We start from the raw sequence: 22767 nt of genomic DNA on the forward strand, positions 1-22767 counted from the left end.
GCGGCGGGGACGGAGCCGCCTCAGGGCGCTCCGCGGCTTCGCCCCCCCTCAGCCCCGGCTCCCCCCCGGCTTCGCCCCCCTCAGAGGGTGCTCGGTGAGACCCCCCCCCCCCACCCCTTTGTTGTTGGGGTTTGGGTGGGGGGGGTGGGGTGTGAAGGGGTTTGGGACCTCCCCCCCCCCCGGGCTGGTGATTGACAGCTGGGGGGCCCTGGGACCCCGCTGGGGGCTTTTGATTGACAGTTGGGGGGGGGCCCTGAGGTTGGTGATTGACAGCTGGGGGGCTCTGGGACCCCTCCTTAGGGCTTTTGATTGACAGCTGGGGGGCTCTAAGGGGGGCTCGGACCCCCCCCGGGGCCTTTGATTGACAGCTGGGGGGGCTTAAATCCTCTGGGGGCTTTTGATTGACAGCTGGGGGGCATTAGACCCCCCTGGAGGGGTTTGATTGACAGCTGGGGGGATCTGGGACCCCGCTGGGGGCTGTTGATTGACAGTTGGGGGACTCTTGATTGACAGCTGGGGGGCTTACACCCCCCCCGGGGGCTTTTGATTGACAGCTGGGGGGCCCTGAGGTTGGTGATTGACAGCTGGGGGGCTCTAAGGGGGCTCAAACCCCCCCCCCGGGGGGGTTTTGATTGACAGCTGGGGGGGCTTAGACCCCCTGGGGGGGCTCTTGATTGACAGCTGCGGGGGCTCCCTTTGGTACCGGGGTCCCCCCAAGTTCCCCTCCCCCCGTTTTGGGGTGCCCCCCCCCCCACAGACGAGCGGGAGGCGGGGTCGGGCTCAGCGTTTATGTACAGGCAGCCGCGATTTGGGGGGGGGGGGGGGGGCCCAAAATCCACCCCCTCCCCCCAACCCCTCGGGGGGGGCCCCCCCAAAACCCCCAGGGCCCCCCCCCCCCAAAACGCTTGGAGGGGGGGGACCCCAAAAGTGCAGCCCCTCCCCCCCCCCAAAAATCCACTTGGGGGGGGGGGGGGGGGCCCCAACCCCCCCCCCCCCGGTTTTTGGGGGGGGGGGGACCCCAAATTTGGGGTGAGACCCCCCCCTAAATTAGGGGTGCAGGTGGGTGGGGCCCCCCAAAATCCCTAGGGGACCCCCCCCACCCCAAATCTTTCAGGGTGGGGGGACCCCAAATTTGGGAGGGGGTCCCCAAACCCCCCCCGGGTGCCCCCCCCCCCCCGCGTCTTTATGGGGTGGGGGGGGACCCCCAATTTTGGGGTGAGACCCCCTAAATTTAGGGGTGTGGGGGGGGACCCCAAAACCCCCCTGGGCCCCCCCCCCCCCAAGTATTTCAGGGTGGGGGGACCCCAAATTCGGGGGACACCCCCCCCCCCAGGCCTCCTCCTCCTCCTCCTCCCCCTCCCCGCCCCCCCCCGCCAGGCGGCGGAGCTCGGTGGCGTCTTTCTCGGGGGAGGGGCGGAGGGGGGGGGGGGCGAGGGGGGGTCCCCGGTTTTGGGGTCCCCCCCCCGCGGCGAAGGGGCGGCCCCGGGTCTCGGGCACCCGCAGGAAGGTGAAGAGGGCGAAGGCCCCCAGCAGCCCCGCGAAGAGGAGGAAGACGAAGGGGCCCAGGGCCCGCTGGGGGGGGGGAGGGGAGGGGGGGTGAGGGGGGAGGGGGCACCCCCAAACCCCGGGGGGGGGAGGGGAGAAACCTCGGGGGGAGGGGGGGAACCAAGGGGGAGGGGGGGAAGGAGGGGGGAGGGGGGGAATGGTGGGGGGAAGAGGGGGAATGGAGGGGGAGGGGCCACACAAAAGGCCCCTCCCCCTCCCCTTGCACGCCCCTCCCCCCTTGCACCCCCATTTCTCATCCCCCCACCCTTGCACCCCCCTCCCCCTTCGCACCCCCCTCCCCCCACCTTTGCACGCCCCTCCCCCCTTGCACCCCCATCCCCCCACCTTCGCACGCCCCTCCCCCACCTTCGCACGCCCCTCCCCCCACCTTCGCACGCCCCTCCCCCCTTGCACCCCCATTTCTCATCCCCCCACCCTTGCACGCCCCTCCCCCCTTTGCACCCCCTCCCCCCACCTTTGCACGCCCCTCCCCCCTTGCACCCCCATCCCCCCACCTTCGCACGCCCCTCCCCCCTTGCACCCCCCTCCCCCACCTTCGCACGCCCCTCCCCCCACCTTCGCACGCCCCTCCTCCCCCTTGCACCCCCCTCCCCCCACCTTCCCACACCCCTCCCCCCCTTGCACCCCCTTTCCCGCACCCTTGCACCCCCCCGCACCCCCACCCCCCCTCGTCCTCGCCCCCCCATTTCCCCCACCCCCCCATTTCCCCTCCCCCACCTCCATTTGCCCCACCCCTCCCCCCCCCCCAGCAGGGCAGAGGGGGGCCACGGCCACGGCCAACGTGGTGGCCCAATTGGCCAGGCCTCGCCCTCGCGCCCATCCCCCCTCGCGCACCCATCCCCCCTCACCCCCCCCCCCCAATTTGCCCCACCCCCTTCTTGCCCCCCCCCAATCCCCCCTCCCCCACCCACCTGCAGGGCGGGGAAGGCCATGGCCACGGCGAAGTTGGCGGCCCAGTTGGCCAGCGCGGCCAGCGCCATGGCGGAGGGGCGGGGCCCCTGCCCGAAGAGCTCCGCCCCCACGAACCAGGGGATGGGGCCCGGCCCCACCTCGAAGAAGCCCACGAAGGCCAGGACCGAGGCCAGGCTCAGCGCCCCCCGCAGCGGCCCCCCGCCCTGGGGGGAGGGGACCCCGGATCGGTCGGGGGGGGGAGGGGCGGGGGTGGGGGAGGGGTGGGGGGAGGGGGATTTGGGGGCTGGGGGGTGGGGGAGGGGGGATTGGGGGGGATTTGGGGGGAGGGGGACCCCAGGACCGAGGCCAGGCTCGGCGCCCCCCGCAGCGGCCCCCCGCCCTGGGGGGAGGGGACCCCGGATCGGTCAGGGGGAGGGGCGGGGGTGGGGGAGGGGTGGGGAGTGGGGGAGGGGGGATTGGGGGGGGATTTGGGGGGAGGGGGACCCCAGGACCGAGGCCAGGCTCAGCGGCCCCCCGCCCTGGGGGGAGGGGACCCCGAATCGGTCGGGGGGGGAGGGGCGTGGGTGGGGGAGGGGAGAGGGGGATGTGGGGGGGCGGGGGCGGGGCGGGGGCGGGGCTCACCTGGAGGTTGAGGGCGAGGGTGAGGGTGAGGGCGCAGCCCATCATCCCCAGGAGCCCGGCCAGCTGCAGCGCCCGCCGCCCCGCCCGCTCCACCAGCACCACCTGCGCCCGCACACCGACATGGCCGCGCCGCCGCCGCCGCCGCGGCGACGCCGCCGGGGCCACCCCATGGGGACACCGCCGCCGCCACCACCCCCGCGGGGACGCCGCTCCACCAGCACCGCCCGCGCACCGCCATGGCCGCGCCGCCGCCGCCGCCAGCGGGACATGGGGACGCCGCCGCCGCCCCGCCACCGCCACCGGGACATGGGGACGCCGCCACCCCCCACTGCCACCGCAGGGACACCGCCACCACCACCCCATGGGGACACCGCTCCACCAGCAACACCTGCGTGCCGCACACCGCCGCGGGGACACCGCCACCCTCCACTGCCACCGCTGTGGGGACACCGCCGCCACCACCGCAGGGACATGGGGACGCCGCCACCCCCGCGGGGACACCGCCACCACCACCCCCACGAGGACACCGCTCCCCCAGCAACACCTGCGCGCCCCACACCGCCACGGGGACACCGCCACCCCCACAGGGACACCGCCGCCGCCACCCCCGCAGGGACACCGCTCCACCAGCACCACCGGTGCCCGCACACCGCCACGGGGACACCGCCGCCACCACCGCAGGGACATGGGGACGCCGCCACCCCCGCGGGGACACCGCCACCACCACCCCATGGGGACACCGCTCCACCAGCACCACCAGCGCCCGCACACCGCCGTGGCCGCACCACCGCCGTCACAGGGACGCCACCACCCCCGCAAGGACACCGCCACCGCCACCACCCCCACGAGGACACCGCTCCACCAGCACCACCTGCGCGCCGCACACCGCCACGGGGACACCGCCACCACCGCAGGGACACCGCCACCCCCCACTGCCACCGCTGTGGGGACACCGCCACCACCGCCACAGGGACATGGGGACGCCGCCACCCCCGCCACCCCGACAGGGACACCGCTCCACCAGCACCACCGGCGCCCGCACACCGCCGTGGCCGCACCACCGCCGTCACAGGGACGCCACCACCCCCGCAAGCGACACCGCCACCGCCACCACCCCCACGAGGACACCGCTCCACCAGCACCACCTGCACGCCGCACACCGCCACGGGGACACCGCCGCCACCACCGCAGGGACATGGGGACGCCGCCACCCCCGCGGGGACACCGCCACCACCACCCCATGGGGACACCGCTCCACCAGCACCACCGGCGCCCGCACACCGCCACGGGGACACCGCCACCGCCGCCACCACCCCCACAGGGACACCGTGGGGACACCGTGGGGACCCCACCACCCCTGCCACCGCCACGGGGACGTCACGGGGACACCGGGACCGCCGCCACCGCGGGGACGTCGCGGGGTCGCCGTGGCAACCGGTGGCCCCCTGGGGACAGGGGGTGAGTGACAGCTCGGTGACGACAGCGGGGGAGGGGGCGGGGCGGGGGCGGGGCTCACCGACAGGGCGGTGGCGGCCACGTTGACCACGCCCGTCCCGATGGTGGCGTAGGCGGGCTGCGTCAGCCCCGCCCCCTCGAAGATGGCCGTCGAGTAGTAGAAGATCTGGAGGGGGGGGCGGGGTCGGCGTCAGGACACGCCCCCCTCCTGCCGGCCACGCCCCCTTCCAGCCCTGCCCCTTGCCGCGCCTTAAAGATCAAGGCCACACCCTCGCAGGCCCTGCCCTGTGGCTCCTCCCACAACTGACCACACCCCACATGAGGCCCCACCTCTTTAGACTCCACCCGTTGTGGCCACGCCCCTCTTAGGCCACGCCCCCTCCGACCACACCCTCCGCATCCTCTTCCCTCATGGCTGGAGGCCGACGGCCACCATCGGCCCCTCCCCATTGGCCCCGCCCCCTTGAGGCCCCACGCACTCAGACCCCACCCAGTGAGGCCACCGCCCCCCTCAGACCACGCCCCCTCGGACCACGCCCTCCCCATCCTCCTCCCAGGCAGCTGGAGGCCGACGGCCACCAGCAGCCCCTCCCCATTGGCCCTGCCCAAAGCCCCGCCCCCTTGAGACCCCTCCCCTTAAGACTCCACCCCCGAAGCCCCGCCCCTCGGGGCCCTAGCCCCCTTAGACCACGCCCCCTCACACCACGCCCCCCCTCACACCACGCCCTCTCCATCCTCCTTGGCAGCTGGAGGCTGATGGCCAGAAGCAGCCCCTCCCCATTGGCCCCGCCCCCTTGCGGCCCCACCCACTCAGACCGCACCCAGTGAGGCCATGCGCCTCTTAGGCCACGACCCCCTCAGACCACGCCCCCTCAGACCACGCCCTCCCCACCCTCCTCCCTCGTGGCTGGAGGCCGGCGGCCACCAGCGGCCCCTCCCCATTGCCCCCGCCCCAAGCCCCCCCCCCCTCCGGCCCCCCCCCCCTCAGGCCCCGCCCCCCCCCGTGGCCCCGCCCTCACCGCGTTGATGCCCGAGAGCTGCTGGGCCAGCTGCAGCAGCAGGGTGACCAGCAGGGGCTGGCGGTAGGCGGGGCAGCGGCAGAGCTGGAGCAGCCCCACCCTGGGGGCGGGGCCCTGGAGCTCCGCCTCCATCGCCGCCAGCCCCGCCTCCGCCGCCTCCGCCCCCATCAGCCGCGCCAGGCCTGACGGACGGACGGACGGACGGACGGACACAGAGGGGGCGGGCCGAGGGACGGGGGGGGGGCCCGGGGACGGACGGACGGACGGACGGACGGACGGGGGGGGGCCCGGGGACGGACGGACGGACGGACGGACGGGGGGGGGCGGGGACGGACGGACAAATGGACAGGGAAGGAAAGGACGGACAGATGGAGGGAGCCGGGACAGACGGACGGACAGATGGGGGGATGAGGGACAGAGGGATGGACGGAGGGACAGACGGACGGACAGGCAAGGAAAGGATGGAGGGACGGACGGAGGGAGGGAGGGACAAATGGACAGGCAAGGGACGGACGGACAGATGGATGGGGGGGGATGAGGGACGGACGGACGGAGGGAGGGGGGACAGACAAATGGACAGGCAAGGAAAGGATGGAGGGAGGGACGGACGGACGGAGGGGGGATGGGGGACAGGTGGGCGGGGGTGGGCGGGGGGGACGGACGGGGGGAGGGGGGACGGACGGATGGGGGGAGGGAGGGAGGGGGAATGGACGGACAGGTGGACGGGGGGACGGACGGGGGGATGGGGGACGGACGGACGGGTGGACAGGGGGACGGACGGACCGGGGGATGGGGGACGGACGGACGGGGGGAGGGAGGGAGGGGGAACGGACGGACGGGTGGACAGGGGGACGGACGGACGGATGGGCGGGGGGACGGGGGACAGACGGACGGACAGGGGGGCGCGGACACGGGGAGGGACGGACAGACAGACACGCGGGGCGGGGGGTGGGGGGGGAGAGAGGCGGCGTTAGAGGGGGAGGGGCAGCCTCCCTGCGCCCTTCGGGGTGGGGGGTGGGGGGCGGAGAGGATGGATGGGGAGGGGCTGAAGGGAGGGGGGGAGGGGCGGGGGGAGGGGGAGGGGCGGGGGGAGGGGGAGGGGGAGGGGCTCACCGCGGCGGGCGCGGGCGCGCTGCCCCCGGGCCAGGAGGTACCGCGGGCTCTCGGGACAGAGCGGCAGCAGCAGCAGCTGGAGGGCGGCCGGGAGCAGCCCCACCCCCAGCAGCGCCGGCCACGCCCCCACCGTCCCCAGCAACGCCCCCAGCCCCAGCACCTGCGGGGGGCGGGGCGGCGGGTCGCGATAGGGTCGCGATAGGGCGGCGATAGGGCGCGCCATGTCGCCACAGGTCGCGGTAGGCCGCCGGGCGGCGCGATATATCGCGACATGACGTGGTCGCCGCGCCCCGCCGCCCTCCCCTCCCCCAATACCCCCCACTTCCCGCCCCTCCCCCCATACCCCTGCCAGGTCTCTCCCCACCCCCCCACCCCCCGGGCCCCTCCCCCCCCCGACGCCTCAGACCCCTCCCCCATGCCCCTCTACCCCCCCCAGGTCTCTCCCCACCCCCCGGACCCCTCCCCTCCGCCCCTCCCCCCATACCCCTGCCCCTCCCCCCTTTACCCCCCAATTCCCCCCAGGCCCCCTCCCCCTAGGTCTCTCCCCACCCCCCGGACCCCTCCCCCCGACCCCGACCCCTCAGGCCCCTCCCCCATGCCCCTCCCCCCAATACCCCCCGATTCCCCCCTTTTACCCCCGCCCCCCCCCGGGCCCCCCCCCGGGCCCCTCCCCCCCGACCCCTCAGGCCCCTCCCCCATGCCCCTCCCCCCAATACCCCCCAGATTCCCCCCCTTTACCCCCGCCCCCCCCCCCCCCAGGCACCCCCCCCCCCCGTCTCTCCCCACCCCCCCGGGCCCCTCCCCCCGGCCCCTCCCCCCGGCCCCTCCCCCCGCCCCTCCCCCACCTGCGCCCCCAGGATGCCGCAGACGATGCCGAGCTGGTGGAGGCTGCCCAGGGCCCCCCGCAGGCGGGTGGGGGCGATCTCCCCCACGTACATGGGGACCAATCCCGAGGCCAGGCCTGCGGGGGGGAGGGGGCGGGGTCACCGCTGGCCACGCCCCCCTCCCGCCGAAACCCCGCCCCTGCCCCAGAAGCGGGGGCGCTGCCCCTTTAAGGGGCGGTACCTGAGTAGGCGCCGACGACGAAGCGGCCAATGATGATGAGGATGTAGGTGGGGCCCAGCTTGGCCCCGCCCATCAGGGCCCCGCCCACCACGGCCAGCCCGTTGCTGGCCAATAGGGCGCCTTTCCTGCGAGGGGGGGGGGGGAAGGCGAGGCCACGGGGTGGTGACCACGCCCCCTTCCTCCTTTAGCCACACCCACTCACCCTGCTGGCCACGCCCATCCGTTGGCCACGCCCCACCCTGGCTATGACCCAGCCCCCTCCCCAGCCCTGCCCCATTAAGCCCCACCCACCGGGAAGCTGCCACACTGCCCACCATGGCCCCTCCCCTGCAGCCCCGCCCCCTCCTTGACCCCACCCCTCCAAACCCCCACCCCTTTAAGCCCCACCCCAAGCTCCTCCCCCTTTTAGCCCCACCCAGGCCCCTTCCCTTAAGCCCCACCCCCAAAGCTTCTCACCTTAAGCCCCGCCCCAAACCTCTCCTCCTTGTGTCCCACCCCAGACCCCTCCCCATTAAGCCCCACCCCCTCCCCACCTCAGCAGCCCCTCACCTGTCACCCCTCCCCCGAAGCCCCGCCCCCATAAGCCCCACCCCCAGACCCCGCCCCATAAGCCCCAGACCCCTCCCCCTTAAGCCCCGCCCCAAGCCACTATGCACCCCCTCCCCCAGTACCCCCACCCCATGACCCTTCCCCTGTGACCCCTCCCCCTGTGACCCCTCCCCCGAAGCCCCGCCCCATAAGCCCCACCCCCAGACCCCTCCCCATTAAGCCCCGCCCCCACAGAAGCCTCCGTGCACCCCCACACCTGTGACACCTCCCCCCCAGTGACCCCACCCCCGTGACCCCGCCCCCCGAGGCCCCGCCCCCCAGACCCCGCCCCCCCGAGGCCCCGCCCACCTGCCCAGCCGGTCGGCCAGCTCCCCCACGGCCGGGGCGGCGGCCATGCCCCCCACCAAGAAGATGGCGACCGAGAGGGCCCAGAGGTCGGCGAGGGTGGGGGGGGGCGGGGGGGAGCCCCAGCGCCGCGTCCACGTGACGGTGTACCCCCCCCCCAGCACCTGGGGGGGGGGGGAGGGGAGGGGCACCCACCCGTTGGGGGGGAGGGGCACCCACCTGGGGGGCTGGGGGGGCACTTAGGGGTCCGGGGGGTACTTAGGGGTCTGAGGGGGGCACCTATGGGGGGGAGGGGGGCACTTAGGGGTCTGAGGGTGCACCCATGGGTGGGGGGCACTTAGGGGTCTGGGGGCACCCATGGGTCTGGGGGGGCACTTAGGGGTCCGGGGGGCACTTAGGGGTCTGGGGGGCACCCATGGATCTGGGGGGGCACTTAGGGGTCCAGGGGGGCACCCATGGGTGGGGGAGGGGGGCATTTAGGGGTCTGAGGGGGCACTTAGGGGTCTGAGGGGGGCACCCATGGGTCTGGGGGGCATCCATGGGTCTGGGGGGATGGGGGGACTTAGGGGTCCGGGGGGCCCCCATGGGGGGGAGGGGGGGGCTCCCCGGGGTGGGGGAGGGGCACCCCCGGGTCGGGCCCGGTACCTTCTGGGGGGCGTTGATGACCCCCACGTTGTAGCCGAACTGGAGGGAGCCCAGGGTGGCGGCGAAGACGGCGAGGGCCAGGGTGGGGGTCAGCCCCTCCCCCCCCCGGGGGGCCGCCGCCTCCTCCTCCTGGGGGGGGGAGGGGTGGGGGGTCAGACTGGGGGGGGACGGACCCCGGCGGGGGGGTGGGGGGAGGGGGTGGGGGGTCAGATTCGGGGGGGGGGGACCCCGGCGGGGGGGTGGGGGGAGGGGATGGGGGGGAGGGGGTGGGGGACCCCCGGGGGGGGAAGGGATGGGGGGAGGGGGGTCAGATTGGGGGGGGACCCAGGTGGGGGTGGGGGACCCCCGGGGGGGTGGGGGATGGGGGGAGGGGATGGGGGATCATGGGGGGGGGGGATGGGGGGAGAGGGGGTGTCAGATTGGGGGGGGACCCAGGTGGGGGGTGGGGGACCCCGGGGGGGGGTGGGGGATGGGGGGAGGGGATGGGGGATCCCGGGGGGGGATGGGATGGGGGGTCAGATTGGGGGGGACCCAGGTGGGGGGGGGACCCCGGGGGGGTGGGGGATGGGGGGAGGGGATGGGGGATCCCGGGGGGGGGATGGGATGGGGGGTCAGATTGGGGGGACCCCAGCGGGGGGTGGGGGGAGAGGGGATGGGGGGGAGGGGGGGGGGGACCCCTGGGGGGGGTGGGGGATGGGGGGATGGGCTGTCAGATTGGGGGGGACCCAGGTGGGGGTGGGGGGAGGGGACGGGGGACCCCAGGGGGGATGGGGGGGACCCAGGGGTCTGGGGTGGGGGATGGGGGGCCCAGGCGTTGGGTGGGGGGGTGGGGGATGGGATGGGGGGACCCAGGGCTCTGGGAAGGGGGGGGGGAGGGGCTGGGGGAACCCCCGTGTCCAGGGGGGTGGGGGGAGGGGCTGGGGGCGGGATCAGGGAACCCCGGCAGCGGGGGGGCCCGCCCCTCCCCCCACCCCCGCCACACCCCCGCTCTGCCCCCAGGGGCGGCCGGGAGCCCCCCCTCCCCCACAACAGCCCCCCCTCCCCGGTGCGACCCGACTCCCCCCAAGGACGCCTGGGTCCCCTGTCGCGACAGGAGTCGCGACTCCCTCCCCCCCCCCCCGATGTCGGAAAAAAAATTCCCCTTATTTGGGAAAGCGCGCGGACGCCGGGGGGGGGGAGGGGGGTCCGGATGCCTGGGTCCCGGGGGGGGGAGGGGAGGGGGGGGTCCCGGACGCCAGGGCCCCCCCCAATCCCTCTGCCCCCCAAGTGCCCCACCCCCCACCCCCAGGACCCCCAAGTGCCCCTCCCAAGCCCCTCCCCCCATTGCCCCTCCCCCCCCCGGGACCCCCAAGTGACCCCCTCCCCCCTCCCAAATTGCCCCTCCCCCCTGTACCTCCTCCTCCTGGATCTGCTGGAACCCGCTGGGCATTTTGGGGGGGGGGGGGAGGGGCGGGGGGCAATTAATTAATTAATTACCCGGAGGGGTGTAATTAATGGGGGGGGGAGGGGCAGTGCCCCCCGGGGGGATTCCCGGGGGGGGTGGGGGCAGTTATGGGGCAGGGGGGGGGTCAATGGGGGTCTGGGGGGGGGGCAGTTATGGGGCGGGGGGGCAGTTGGGGGTCCGGGGGGCAGTTATGGGGCAGGGGGGTCAATGGGGGTCTATGGGGGGGCAGTTATGGGGCGGGGGGGCAGTTGGGGGTCCGGGGGGCAGTTATGGGGCAATGGGGGGCTATGGGGGGGCAGTTATGGGGCGGGGGGGCAATGGGGGGCAGTTGGGGGTCCGGGGGGGCAGTTATGGGGCGGGGGGTCAATGGGGGTCTATGGGGGGGGCAGTTATGGGGCAGGGGGGCAATGGGGGGCAGTTGGGGGTCCGGGGGGCAGTTATGGGGCGGGGGGGTCAATGGGGGTCTATGGGGGGGGCAGTTATGGGGCGGGGGGGGCAGTTGGGGGTCCGGGGGGCAGTTATGGGGCAATGGGGGGCTATGGGGGGGCAGTTATGGGGCGGGGGGGGCAGTTATGGGGCAGCTATGGGGCAGGGGGGTCAGTGGGGGTCAGCGGGGGGAGGGGCCGGCGGGGGGGGAGGGGCGGGTCCTCTGGCGCCCCCCAGCGGCGGGGCGGGAGCGGCGGCGGCGGCGGCGGCGGGAGCGGAGTGGGGGGCGCGCGGGGCGGGCGGCGGGTCCCGGGGGGCGGGGGGGCGTGGCCTGGCCCGGGACACGCCCACTCGGACACACACACACCCCGCTTAGGACACGCCCCCCCACACACCCTCGGTGGGGGGTGGGTCCCCTATGGGGGTGGGGGGGGGAGGGGACACCCCGACGCCTGGGTCCCCAATGGGGGGGGAGGGGCAGCCGGCTGGCCCCACCCCCACGTCCTCGCGTGACCCCGCCGCCCACGTGGTTCCCCCCCCCCCCCCCCGATTTGGCCCGGGTTTTGCCCGAAAATAGGGCTGAAACGTCACCGCCCCTCCCCCACCCACCCCCCGGGGAGGGGGCGGGGCTTGGGTGGGGGGAGGGGCGGGGGATCCCAGGCGCTTTGGGTCTCCCCGGGGGGGTGGTGGGGGAGGGGAGGGCGCGTGCGGCGCCTATTTATAGCCCTCAAATGTCAAATCCCTCAATGTGACCCCGGGGGGGGGGGGAGGGGCAATTAAAGGGCCAGCGCGCTCGTTTGCCCCTCCCCCCCCCCCCCTTTCCCCCTTTTCGGGCGATGGGGGAGGGGCCCGTGACTCAGCGGCACGTGTGACGTCAGGGGCGGCACGGGGTGCGTCATACTTCGGGGGGGGGGGGGGGAGGGGCGGGGACAGGCAGGGCCATGGGGGGCAGGGAGAGGGACGGGCAGGGACACAGGGCAGGCGGGGGAGGGGGGGGACGGGGACAGGCAGGGTCTGGCAGGGGCAGGCAGGGGACAGGGACACGAAGGGACAGGGACAGGCAGGGACACAGGGCAGGCGGGGGAGGGGACAGGGGCGGGCAGGGGACAGGGGCAGGCAGGGGACAGGGAGAGGCAGGAACACGGGACAGGCAGGGACGGGGGGCGGGCGCAGGCAGGGACAGGGTCAGGCAGGGGACAGGGACACGAAGGGACAGGCAGGGACAGGTACAGGCAGGGACACAGGGCAGGCGGGGGAGGGGACAGGGGCAGGCAGGGGACAGGGACAGGCAGGGGACAGGGACAGGGACAGGCAGGGGACAGGGACAGGCAGGTACAGGCAGGGACACAGGGCAGGCGGGGGAGGGGACAGGGACAGGCAGGGGACAGGAGAGACAGGCAGGGACGGGTACAGGCAGGGACAGGTACAGGCAGGGGCAGGCAGGCCCGGGGACAGGCAGGGACGGGCGGGGGGCAGGGACAGGCAGGGACAGGGACAGGCAGGGACAGGGACAGGCAGGGACAGGCAGGGGACAGGAGAGACAGGCAGGGACAGGTACAGGCAGGGGCAGGCAGGGACGGGGACAGGCAGGGACGGGGGGGGGGGACAGGGACAGGCAGGGACACAGCACAGGCAGGGACGGGGACAGGCAGGGAGACGCGTGGGTTGCGGGCAGGGAGGGGGGCGTGGCCAACCACCAGACCCCGCCCCCTGCCGTGACGCCAACGCCCCAGGCGCTTCCCCTTCCCCCTCCCCCTCCGCCACCTCCTCCTCCTCCAGTGGTAGCGCCCGGGGGGGGGTGGGCGTGGCCACGCCCGGGAGGGGCGGGGTTACGCGCGGAGGGGGCGTGGCCGCGCCGCGGGGGGGAGGGGGGCGTGGCCTGTCAGTCTGCTGCGCCGGCTCGGCCCCGCAGCAGCGGCTCCGGGAGCTCCGCGCCGCCGCCGCCGCCGCCCGCGGCCATGGCCTCGCTGCTCTGCTGCGGGCCCAAGATGGCGGCCTGCGGCCTCGTCCTCAGCGCCTGGGGCGTCGTCATGTTGGTGAGGGGCCGGGGGGGCCTGGGGGGGGCGTCTGGGGGGCTGGGGGGGTCCCTGGGGGGCTGGGGGGGGGGCTTCTGTGGGGCTGAGGGGGTCCCTGGGGGCCTGGGGGGGGCTTCTGCGGGGCTGGGAGGGTCCCTGTGGGGCTGGGGGTCCCTGGGGGGCTGGGGGGTCCCTGGGGGCTGGGGGGGCGGAAGGGGGCTGCTGGGGGGTTTCTATGGGGCTGGGGGGGCTTCTGTGGGGCTGGGGGGGCTTCTGGGGGCTGGGGGGGTCCCTGTGGGGCTGGGGGGGCTTCTGGGGGGCTGGGGGGTCCCTGTGGGGCTGGGGGGGCCTGGGGGGCTTCTGTGGGGCTGGGGGGTCCCTGTGGGGCTGGGGGGGCCGGGGGGGGGCTTCTGGGGGTGGGGGGTCCCTGTGGGGCTGCTGGGAGTTGGGGGGCTGCAGCCCCACAGGAAGGGGGGGGGGCACAACCCCCCTCCCCCCATCCCCCACTTCCCCTCAGGTGCCCCTGAGTCACCCCCCCCTCCCCCGGGCTGCCCCACCCCCACCCCCCTTCACCCTGCCTGCACCCGTGGGGGAGGGGCAGGGGGCCCCAAATCCACCCCCCTCAAATCTCCCCTCCCCCTCCAAATCCCCCCTCTGCCCCCAAACCCCCCAAAGCCCCTCCCCCCTCCAAACCCTCCCCCTCCCCCCAAATCCCCCCTCCCCCCTCAAACACCCCCTCCCCCCCATTTTCCAGCTCCTCCTGGGCATTTTCTTCAACACCCCCTCCCCCCAACCCCCCCTCCCCCCAAACCCCCCTCCCCCCTCAAACACCCCCTCCCCCCTCCAAACCCTCACCCTCCCCCTCAAACACCCCCTCCCCCCTCAAACACCCCCTCCCCCCCATTTTCCAGCTCCTCCTGGGCATTTTCAACACCCCCCCCTCAAACACCCCCTCCCCCCTCAAACACCCCCTCCCCCCATTTTCCAGCTCCTCCTGGGCATTTTCAACACCCCCCCTCAAACACCCCCTCCCCCCCTCAAACACCCCCTCCCCCCCTCAAACACCCCCTCCCCCCCATTTTCCAGCTCCTCCTGGGCATTTTCAACACCCCCCCCCCCCCAAACACCCCCTCCCCCCTCAAACACCCCCTCCCCCCTCAAACACCCCCTCACCCCCCTCAAACACCCCCTCCCCCCTCAAACACCCCCTCCCCCCCTCAAACACCCCCTCCCCCCCCCATTTTCCAGCTCCTCCTGGGCATCTTCTTCAACGTCCACTCCGCCGCCCTCATCGAGGACGTCCCCTTCACCGAGGAAGACTTCAAAGAGTGAGGCCAAACCGGGGGTGGGGGTGGGGGGCTCAGCACCCCCCAAACCCCCCCCCTCCCCCCCTCCTTAACCCTTTTTTTTCTCCCCCTCCCCCACAGCGGCCCGGAACGGATTTATCGCCTTTACGAACAGGTCAGCTACAACTGCTTCATCGCCGCCGGGCTCTACGCCATTTTGGGGGGCTTCTCCCTCTGCCAGGGGCGCCTCAACAAGCGCAAGGAGTACATGGTCCGCTGAGGGACCCCCGAACCCGCGGGGGGGGGCCCCCCCCCCCCCCCCCCCCACGACGATTTAAAGGGGCCGCACCCCGCAATTGAACCCCCCATCCCCCCCCCCCCCCCCCTCAGAAACCACCTCGGAGGACCGGGTTTCCTCTCCCCGCAACGGCGCAGACCAGTATGGACCAGTCACCCCAATAAAGCGTGGTGTTCTCTACCGGTTATGGTGGTTTTTGGGGGGGGGGGGAGGTTTTTTTTGGGGGGGGAACCCCCAATTTTGGGGGGCGAAGGGGTTAAGGTCATAGAGAGGGAGGGGTAGAGCGGCGCGGGAGGGGGGGCGCGCTAGGCGGAAGTGGGGGGGGCTTTGAGCTGAGCTGTGGGCTGGCTGGGGCCCGGGGTGGGCGGGGCTTGGGGCGGTGGGCGGGGTTACGGAGGGGGGTAGAAAGAAGGCGGCCGGCGGTACCATAGAGGCGAGCGGGGCAGAGCGTCCCGCCGGGTCGCGATCATAGAGGAACCGGAGCGGAGGCGGCGGCGGCCGGAGGGGCCGGGGAGGGGGGCGATGACGTCAGCGTCGACGAAGGTGGGGCTTTTTTGGGGCGATTTCGGGTGTTTCCGGGATCGGTCGGGGCTCGGGGAGGGGGGGGGGGGGAGTCGAGGGGGGAGCTCTTCCGGTTCCGGTACCGGTAAAGGGACCCACTTCCGGTTCGGGGCGCGGTGGGGGGCGGGTCCGGGTCCCATTGGGGTCCGGGTCGGGGCCTGCGCCCAGCGCGGGGGGTTCCGGGCCCAGTTCGGGTCCAGTGGGGGGTACTGGTCCCAGTCTGGGTCCCAGTTCAGGTCCCAGTATCCATCCAGATCCCAGTTTGGGTCCCAGTTGGGCGGTACTGGTCCCAGTTTGGGTCCCAGTCCCGGTTCTGGTCCCAGTTCAGGTCCCAGTATCCATCCAGATCCCAGTTTGGGTCCCAGTTGGGCGGTACTGGTCCCAGTTTGGGTCCCAGTCCCGGTTCTGGTCCCAGTTCAGGTCCCAGTATCCATCCAGATCCCAGTTTGGGTCCCAGTTGGGCGGTACTGGTCCCAGTTTGGGTCCCAGTCCCGGTTCTGGTCCCAGTTCAGGTCCCAGTATCCATCCAGATCCCAGTTTGGGTCCCAGTTGGGCGGTACTGGTCCCAGTTTGGGTCCCAGTCCCGGTTCTGGTCCCAGTTCAGGTCCCAGTATCCATCCAGATCCCAGTTTGGGTCCCAGTTGGGCGGTACTGGTCCCAGTTTGGGTCCCAGTCCCGGTTCTGGTCCCAGTTCAGGTCCCAGTATCCATCCAGATCCCAGTTTGGGTCCCAGTTGGGCGGTACTGGTCCCAGTTTGGGTCCCAGTCCCGGTTCCGGTCCCGGTTCAGGTCCCAGTATCCATCCAGATCCCAGTTTGGGTCCCAGTTGGGCGGTACTGGTCCCAGTTTGGGTCCCAGTCCTGGTCCCAGTCCCGGTTCTGGTCCCAGTTCAGGTCTCGGTCCCAGTTTGGGTCCCAGTTCTGGTCCCAGTATCCAGCCAGGTCCCAGTTTCTGGTCCCAGTTTGGGTCCCAGTTGGGCGGTACTGGTCCCAGTTTGGGTCCCAGTCCCGGTTCTGGTCCCAGTCTGGGTCCCAGTATCCATCCAGATCCCAGTTTGGGTCCCAGTGGGTTGGTTCTGGTCCCAGTTCAACTCCTGGTCCCAGTTCTGGGTCCTGGTTCCAGTCCCCGTCCCCATTTGTGTCCCAGTCCCTGTTGCTGGTCCCAGTTCCGGCTCTGGTCTCTGTTACTGGTCCCAGTCCCAGTGCTGGTGCTGGTCCTGGTCCCAGTATGGTCCTGGTGCCAGTACTGGTCCTGCTACAGCCCCAGTATGGAGCCGGTGCTGGTCCCAGTACTGGTTTTGGTGCCGGCACAGTCCCAGTAGAGCACTGGTGCTGGTCCTGGCATGATCCCAGTGCCGGTGCTGGTCCCAGTATGGTCCCAGTCCCGGTACTGGTGCCGGTGTGGATCCTGGCACAGCCCTGGTACGGTGCTGGTGCTGGTACTGGTGCCGATCCCAGTATGGTCCCAGTACAGTACTGGTGCCGGTGCCGATGCTGGTGAGGGTCTGATGCTGGTGCCAGTCCCAGCACAGTCCCAGTATGGTGCTGGTCCCCCAGTCCTGGTACTGGTGCCGGTCCCAGTGCTGGTGCTGGTCCCAGTGCCAGTCCCAGTGCAGGTCCCAGTCCCAGTGCTGGTCCCAGTGCCGGTGCTGGTCCTGGTGCTGGTCCCAGTGCCACTCCCAGTGCCGGGACTGGTCCCAGTGCTGGTGCCAGTCCCAGTGCCGGTCCCAGTGCCAGTCCCAGTGCCGGTCCCAGTGCCGGAGCTGGTCCCAGTGCTGGTGCCAGTCCCAGTGCCGGTACTGGTCCCAGTCCCAGTGCCAGTCCCAGTGCCGGTCCCAGTGCCGGTCCCAGTGCCGGAGCTGGTCCCAGTGCTGGTGCCAGTCCCAGTGCCGGAGCTGGTCCCAGTGCCGGTCCCAGTGCCAGTACCGGTCCCAGTGCCAGTCCCAGTGCCGGTGCCAGTGCCGGTACTGGTCCCAGTGCTGGTGCCGGTCCCAGTGCCGGTCCCAGTGCCAGTACTGGTCCCAGTGCTGGTCCCAGTGCTGGTGCCAGTCCCAGTGCCGGTCCCAGTGCTGGTGCCAGTGCCGGTCCCAGTGCCAGTACCGGTCCCAGTGCTGGTCCCAGTGCTGGTCCCAGTGCCGGTGCCAGTGCTGGTACTGGTCCCAGTGCTGGTGCCGGTCCCAGTACTGGTCCCGGTGCCGGTCCCAGTACTGGTCCCAGTGCCAGTCCCAGTGCCGGTGCCGGTCCCAGTGCCGGTACTGGTCCCAGTGCTGGTGCTGGTCCCAGTGCCGGTCCCAGTGCCAGTCCCAGTGCCGGTGCCAGTCCCAGTTCCGGTCCCAGTGCCGGTCCCAGTGCCGGTGCTGGTCCCAGTGCCGGTCCCAGTGCCGGTCCCAGTGCCTTTACTGGTCCCAGTGCCGGCGCCCTCAGGCTGCGGGTCCCCGCAGGTGGGTGAGATCTTCTCGGCGGCGGGCGCAGCCTTCACCAAGCTGGGGGAGCTGACGATGCAGCTGCACCCCGTCTCCGACTCCTCCCCGGCCGGGTGAGCGGGGCCTGGCGTCGGGGGCCCTCTGCGATCGGGGGGCCTATAGGGCTTGGGGGGGCCTGTGGGGTGCGCAGGGGTCCCTATAGGGTGCGCAGGGGTGCCTATGGGGTGCGTAGGGGTCCCTATAGGGTGTTTTGGGGTGCTATAGGGTGCGCAGGGGTGCCTATGGGGTGTTTTAGGGTGCTATGGGGTGTTTTGGGGTGCTATAGGGTGCGTAGGGGTGCTACAGGGTGCGCAGGGGTCCCTATGGGGTGCGCAGGGGTGCCTATGGGGTGCACAGGGGTCCCTATAGGGTGTTTTGGGGTGCTATAGGGTGCGCAGGGGTCCCTATGGGGTGCGCAGGGGTCCCTATAGGGTGTTTTGGGGTGCTATAGGGTGCGCAGGGGTGCCTATGGGGTGTGTAGGGGTGCTATAGGGTGTGCAGGGGTGCCTATGGGGTGTTTTGGGGTGCCTATAGGGTGTTTTGGGGTGCTATAGGGTGCATAGGGGTGCTACAGGGTGCACAGGGGTCCCTATGGGGTGCGCAGGGGTCCCTATAGGGTGTTTTGGGGTGCTATAGGGTGCGCAGGGGTCCCTATGGGGTGCGCAGGGGTGCCTATAGGGTGTTTTGGGGTGCTATAGGGTGCGCAGGGGTGCCTATGGGGTGTGTAGGGGTGCCTATAGGGTGCGTAGGGGGGCCTATGGGGTGCGTAGGGGTCCCTATGGGGTGCGCAGGGGTCCCTATAGGGTGTTTTGGGGTGCTATAGGGTGCGTAGGGGTGCCTATGGGGTGTTTTAGGGTGCCATAGGGTGCACAGGGGTGCTATAGGGTGTGCAGGGGTGCCTATGGGGTGTTTTGGGGTGCCTATAGGGTGTGCAGGGGTGCTATAGGGTGCGTAGGGGTACCTATAGGGTGTTTTGGGGTGCTATAGGGTGTTTTGGGGTGCTATAGGGTGCGCAGGGGTGCCTATAGGGTGTTTTGGGGTGCTATAGGGTGTTTTGGGGTGCTATAGGGTGCGCAGAGGTGCCTATAGGGTGTGTAGGGGTCCCTATGGGGTGCGCAGGGGTGCCTATGGGGTGTTTTGGGGTGCTATAGGGGAGCTGACCCCGGCTCCGACTCCTCCCCGGCTGGGTGAGGGGGGTTTGGGAGTTTGTGGGGGTCCCTATAGGATCTGGGGGGTCCTGGGGGTCCCTATAGGACTTGGGGGGGCTCTATAGGGTGTGTTGGCATCCCTATGGGGTCCCTATGGGGCTGGGGGGGCTTGTGAGGTCCCTATGGGGTCACGGGGTCCCTATGGGGTCACAGGGTCCCTATGGGGTCTGAGGGTCCCTATGGGGTCACAGGGTCCTTATAGGGTCTGAGGGGTCCCTATGGGGTCTGTGGGGCTTTCTATGGGGTCATGGGGTCCCTATAGGGTCTGAGGGGTCCCTATGGGGTCACAGGGTCCCTATGGGGTCATGGGGTCCCTATAGGGTCCGAAGAGCTCCCTATGGGGTCACGGGGTCCCTATGGGTTCATGGGGTCCCTATAGGGTCTGTGGGGCTCCCTCTGGGGTCACGGGGTGCCTATAGGGTCTGAGGGGTCCCTATAGGGTCTGAGGGGCTCCCTATGGGGTCACGGGGTCCCTATGGGTTCATGGGGTCCCTATAGGGTCTGTGGGGCTCCCTCTGGGGTCACGGGGTGCCTATAGGGTCTGAGGGGTCCCTATAGGGTCTGAGGGGCTCCCTATGGGGTCACGGGGTCCCTATGGGGTCATGGGGTCCCTATGGGGTCACGGGGTCCCTATGGGTTCATGGGGTCCCTATAGGGTCTGTGGGGCTCCCTCTGGGGTCACGGGGTGCCTATAGGGTCTGAGGGGTCCCTATGGGGTCACGGGGTCCCTACAGGACCCGTAGGTCCCGGGAGCCCCCCCAATACCCATGGGGCTGAGCTATGGGGCACCCAATGGGCCCCACTTTCGGGGTGCTGTGGGGGTGGGGTCCCCCCCCCCTCCTTTGACCCCCCCACCCCTCCCCCCACCCCCCCCCAGCGCCAAATGGACGGAGCCGGAGCTGGAGCTGCTCCGGGCGGCGGTGAAGCGCTTCGGGGAGGACCTGAACCGCATCAGCGCCCTCATCAAGGACCGCACGGTGTAAGGGGGGTTTTGGGGTGCCCCCCCCCCCCCCGCACCCCAACCCCCCCCCCCATTCACCCCAGTTTCCCCCCCCCCCCCCCAGGGCTCAGATCAAGGCGACGGCCAAGCGCAAAGCCTACGAGGACAGCGGGGTGCCCCTCCCCGCCGACTCCCCCAAAAAGGGACCCCGCAAAGCGGGGGGGGGACCCCAAACTGGGGCCCCCCCGGCGACCCCCCAGGAGCCCCCCGGCCCCCCCGGGGAGAACCAGAGAGTTGCAGGTGGGGGGGAGGGGGGGGGGTGTTGGGGTGCCCCCCCCCCCCCCACCCTTTTCTTCCTGGGGTCCCCCCCTCCTCCCTGCCCCCCCCTTTTATTTTTGGGGTCCCCCCATCCCCCCCGGGGTCCCCCTGACCCCCCCAGGGTCCCCCCCTCCTCCCTGCCCCCCCCTTTTAGTTTGGGGTCCCCCCCATTCCCCTGGGGTTCCCTGACCCCCCCTTTAATTTTTGGGGTCCCCCCTCTTCCCTGCCCCCCCTTTTATTTTGGGGGTCCCCATGTCCCCTTGGGGTCCCCCATCCCCCCTGGGGTCCCCCTCCCCTCTGGGGACCCCCTGACCCCCCCCCCCTTTTATTTTGGGGACCCCCCCTCCTCCCTGCCCCCCCCTTTTATTTTGGGGACCCCCTGACGCCCCCAGGGTCCCCCCTCCTCCCTGCCCCCCACTTTTATTTTGGGGTCCCCCCCTCCTCCCTGCCCCCCCCTTTTATTTTGGGGACCCCCCCATCCCCCCCAGGGTCCCCCCTCCTCCCTGCCCCCCCCTTTTATTTTGGGGTCCCCCCATCCCCTCCCTGGGGTCCCCCATCCCCTCTGGGGTCCCTATGACCCCCCCCTTTTATTTTGGGGACCCCCTGCCCCCCCCAGGGTCCCCCCCCTCCTCCCTGCCCCCCTTTTATTTTGGGGACCCCCCATCCCCCCCAGGGTCCCCCCTCCTCCCTGCCCCCCCCTTTTATTTTGGGGTCCCCCCATCCCCTCCCTGGGGTCCCCCATCCCCTCTGGGGTCCCTATGACCCCCCCCCTTTTATTTTGGGGACCCCCTGCCCCCCCCAGGGTCCCCCCCTCCTCCCTGCCCCCCCTTTTATTTTGGGGACCCCCCCATCCCCCCAGGGTCCCCCCCTCCTCCCTGCCCCCCCCTTTTATTTTGGGGTCCCCCCATCCCCTCCCTGGGGTCCCCCATCCCCTCTGGGGTCCCTATGACCCCCCCCCTTTTATTTTGGGGACCCCCTGCCCCCCCAGGGTCCCGTCCCCCTCCCTGCCCCCCCCCTTTTATTTTGGGGTCCCCCCATCCCCCCCTGGGGTCCCCCATCCCCTCTGGGGTCCCTATGACCCCCCCCCCCCCTTTTATTTTGGGGACCCCCCATCCCCTCCCTGGGGTCCCCCATCCCCTCTGGGGACACCCCCCCCCCCTTTATTTTTTGGGGCCCCCCCCCCCCCCAGATGCCACCCTCGGCGAGGCCGAAGCGGCCGGGGACCTGGTGGACATCGAGGGGCTCGGGGAGACCCCCCCCGCCAAGAAGCTCAACTTCGACCAGGGTACGAGGGGGGGGGGGCCCCCAAGATCTTGGGGGGGGGGGTCCCCAGAATCTTGGGGAGCCCCTAAAATGGGGGGGGAGGGGGGCACCTTGGGGTTGTGTGTGTGTGTGTGTGTCCCCCCCCCCCTTTTTGTCACCGCTCTCCCTCTTTGCAGACAGCCTGAACCCCGAGGCGGGGACGCCCGCCCCCCCCGGAGACCGGCCCCTGCTGACCCCCCAACCCCCCGGGCCCCCCCAAACCCCCTGGGGTCCCCCCCCAACCCCCGGGCCCCCCAAATCCCCCTGGGGTCCCCCCAAACCTCCTGAGCCCCCCCAAAAGCCCTGGGGTCTCCCCAGGGTCCCCCTGACACCCCCCCCCCAAACCCCCTTGGGTCCCCTCAAACCTCATGGGGGTCCCCCAAACCCCCCCGGGCCCCCCCAAGACCCCTGGGGGGTGCCCAAAACCCCCTAGGACCCCCCCAACCCCCCCGGGGTCCCCCCAAACCTCCTGGGGGTCCCCCAAACCCCCCGGGCCCCCCCAAATCCCCCCGGCCCCCCCAAACCTCCTAGGACCCCCCCTCCCCCCACTGTTTTGGGGTCCCTTGGGGCCCCCCAAATCCCCTTGGGGACCCCCAAACCCCCCTGCCCCCACCCCCACCCCTTTGGGGACCCCCAGAGCCCCCCAAACCCCCCTCCCCCCTTTGGGGACCCCCCCACCCCCCGGGACCATTTTGCCCCCTCCCCCCCCCCCCCCATGTGGTGCCGGGGTCCCCAGGGCTGCTGGGGGGAGGGGCAGAAGTGGGGACCCCCCCCCCTCCTTGTCGTCCCCCCCCCCCCATTAAAAGGTCGGGGTCCCCCCAGTGTCACCGTGTCCTGCGTCTCCCCAAACTGGTGTCCCAGTCACCCCAAACTGGTGTCCCAGTCCCTGCATCCCCTCCAAACTGGTGTCCCAGTCCCCCCCGTCCCCCCAAACTGGTGTCCCAGTCCCCCCCGTCCCCCCAAACTGGTCTCCCTGTCCCCCAAACTGGTGTCCCCATGTGTGTCCCCCCCCTGAAACTGGTGTCCCAGTCCCCTGTCCCTCCCAAACTGGTGTCCCCCAAACTGGTGTCCCAGTCCCCCATGTCCCCCAAACTGGTGTCCCCATGCCCCGCAAACTGGTGTCCCGGTGTCCCAGTCCCCCCAAACTGGTGTCTTCATGTCCCCTCCCAGACTGGTGCCCCAGTGCCCCCCCATCCCTCTAAACTGGTGTCCCAGTCTT

General features: G+C 71.9%; 3 protein-coding genes across 3 annotated transcripts; 2 read left to right on the plus strand and 1 right to left on the minus strand.

Moving 5' to 3' along the window:
- Window positions 1-1095: 1095 nt before the first annotated feature.
- Window positions 1096-10719, minus strand: SLC2A4 (solute carrier family 2 member 4). Its single transcript, XM_087777849.1, has 11 exons — window positions 10684-10719; window positions 9291-9419; window positions 8649-8809; window positions 7752-7876; window positions 7532-7647; window positions 6687-6846; window positions 5574-5755; window positions 4616-4720; window positions 3100-3201; window positions 2478-2681; window positions 1096-1572 (listed from the first exon to the last, which is right to left on the minus strand). The coding sequence occupies exons 1-11, from the start codon at window positions 10717-10719 to the stop codon at window positions 1111-1113; spliced, it is 1782 nt and encodes a 593-aa protein (XP_087633975.1). The 3' UTR covers window positions 1096-1110.
- Window positions 10720-12979: 2260 nt separating this feature from the next.
- On the plus strand, window positions 12980-14939 carry RNASEK (ribonuclease K). The gene is made up of 3 exons (XM_087777843.1): window positions 12980-13196; window positions 14424-14503; window positions 14603-14939. The coding sequence occupies exons 1-3, from the start codon at window positions 13119-13121 to the stop codon at window positions 14739-14741; spliced, it is 297 nt and encodes a 98-aa protein (XP_087633969.1). The 5' UTR covers window positions 12980-13118; the 3' UTR covers window positions 14742-14939.
- Window positions 14940-15135: 196 nt separating this feature from the next.
- On the plus strand, window positions 15136-21981 carry BACC1 (BPTF associated chromatin complex component 1). The gene is made up of 6 exons (XM_087777770.1): window positions 15136-15302; window positions 17760-17854; window positions 19866-19967; window positions 20053-20228; window positions 21436-21531; window positions 21686-21981. Exons 1-6 carry the CDS (start codon window positions 15282-15284, stop codon window positions 21979-21981), a joined length of 786 nt encoding a protein of 261 aa, XP_087633896.1. The 5' UTR covers window positions 15136-15281.
- The last annotated feature ends 786 nt before the right edge of the window (window positions 21982-22767 follow it).

Source organism: Nipponia nippon, unplaced genomic scaffold, assembly GCF_047370975.1.
Source record: "Nipponia nippon isolate SJK-2023a ecotype South Korea unplaced genomic scaffold, ASM4737097v1 scaffold_41, whole genome shotgun sequence".
NCBI lineage: Eukaryota > Metazoa > Chordata > Aves > Pelecaniformes > Threskiornithidae > Nipponia > Nipponia nippon.

Bases quoted from the DNA above. Each gene is read 5' to 3' on its own strand.
- SLC2A4 (XM_087777849.1), bottom strand. From the start codon at position 10,719: ATGCCCAGCGGGTTCCAGCAGATCCAGGAGGAGGAG. The intron at 7,877-8,648 runs GTGGGCGGGGCC...CCCCCCTCGCAG, and splicing joins CTGGCCGACCGGCTGGGCAG to GAAAGGCGCCCTATTGGCCA. The intron at 1,573-2,477 runs GTGGGTGGGGGA...CCCCCCCCCCAG, and splicing joins TGGCCTTCCCCGCCCTGCAG to CGGGCCCTGGGCCCCTTCGT.
- RNASEK (XM_087777843.1), top strand. From the start codon at position 13,119: ATGGCCTCGCTGCTCTGCTGCGGGCCCAAGATGGCGGCCTGCGGCCTC. The intron at 13,197-14,423 runs GTGAGGGGCCGG...CCCATTTTCCAG, and splicing joins CCTGGGGCGTCGTCATGTTG to CTCCTCCTGGGCATCTTCTT. The intron at 14,504-14,602 runs GTGAGGCCAAAC...CCTCCCCCACAG, and splicing joins ACCGAGGAAGACTTCAAAGA to CGGCCCGGAACGGATTTATC.
- BACC1 (XM_087777770.1), top strand. From the start codon at position 15,282: ATGACGTCAGCGTCGACGAAG. The intron at 15,303-17,759 runs GTGGGGCTTTTT...GGGTCCCCGCAG, and splicing joins TGACGTCAGCGTCGACGAAG to GTGGGTGAGATCTTCTCGGC. The intron at 20,229-21,435 runs GTGGGGGGGAGG...CCCCCCCCCCAG, and splicing joins GGAGAACCAGAGAGTTGCAG to ATGCCACCCTCGGCGAGGCC.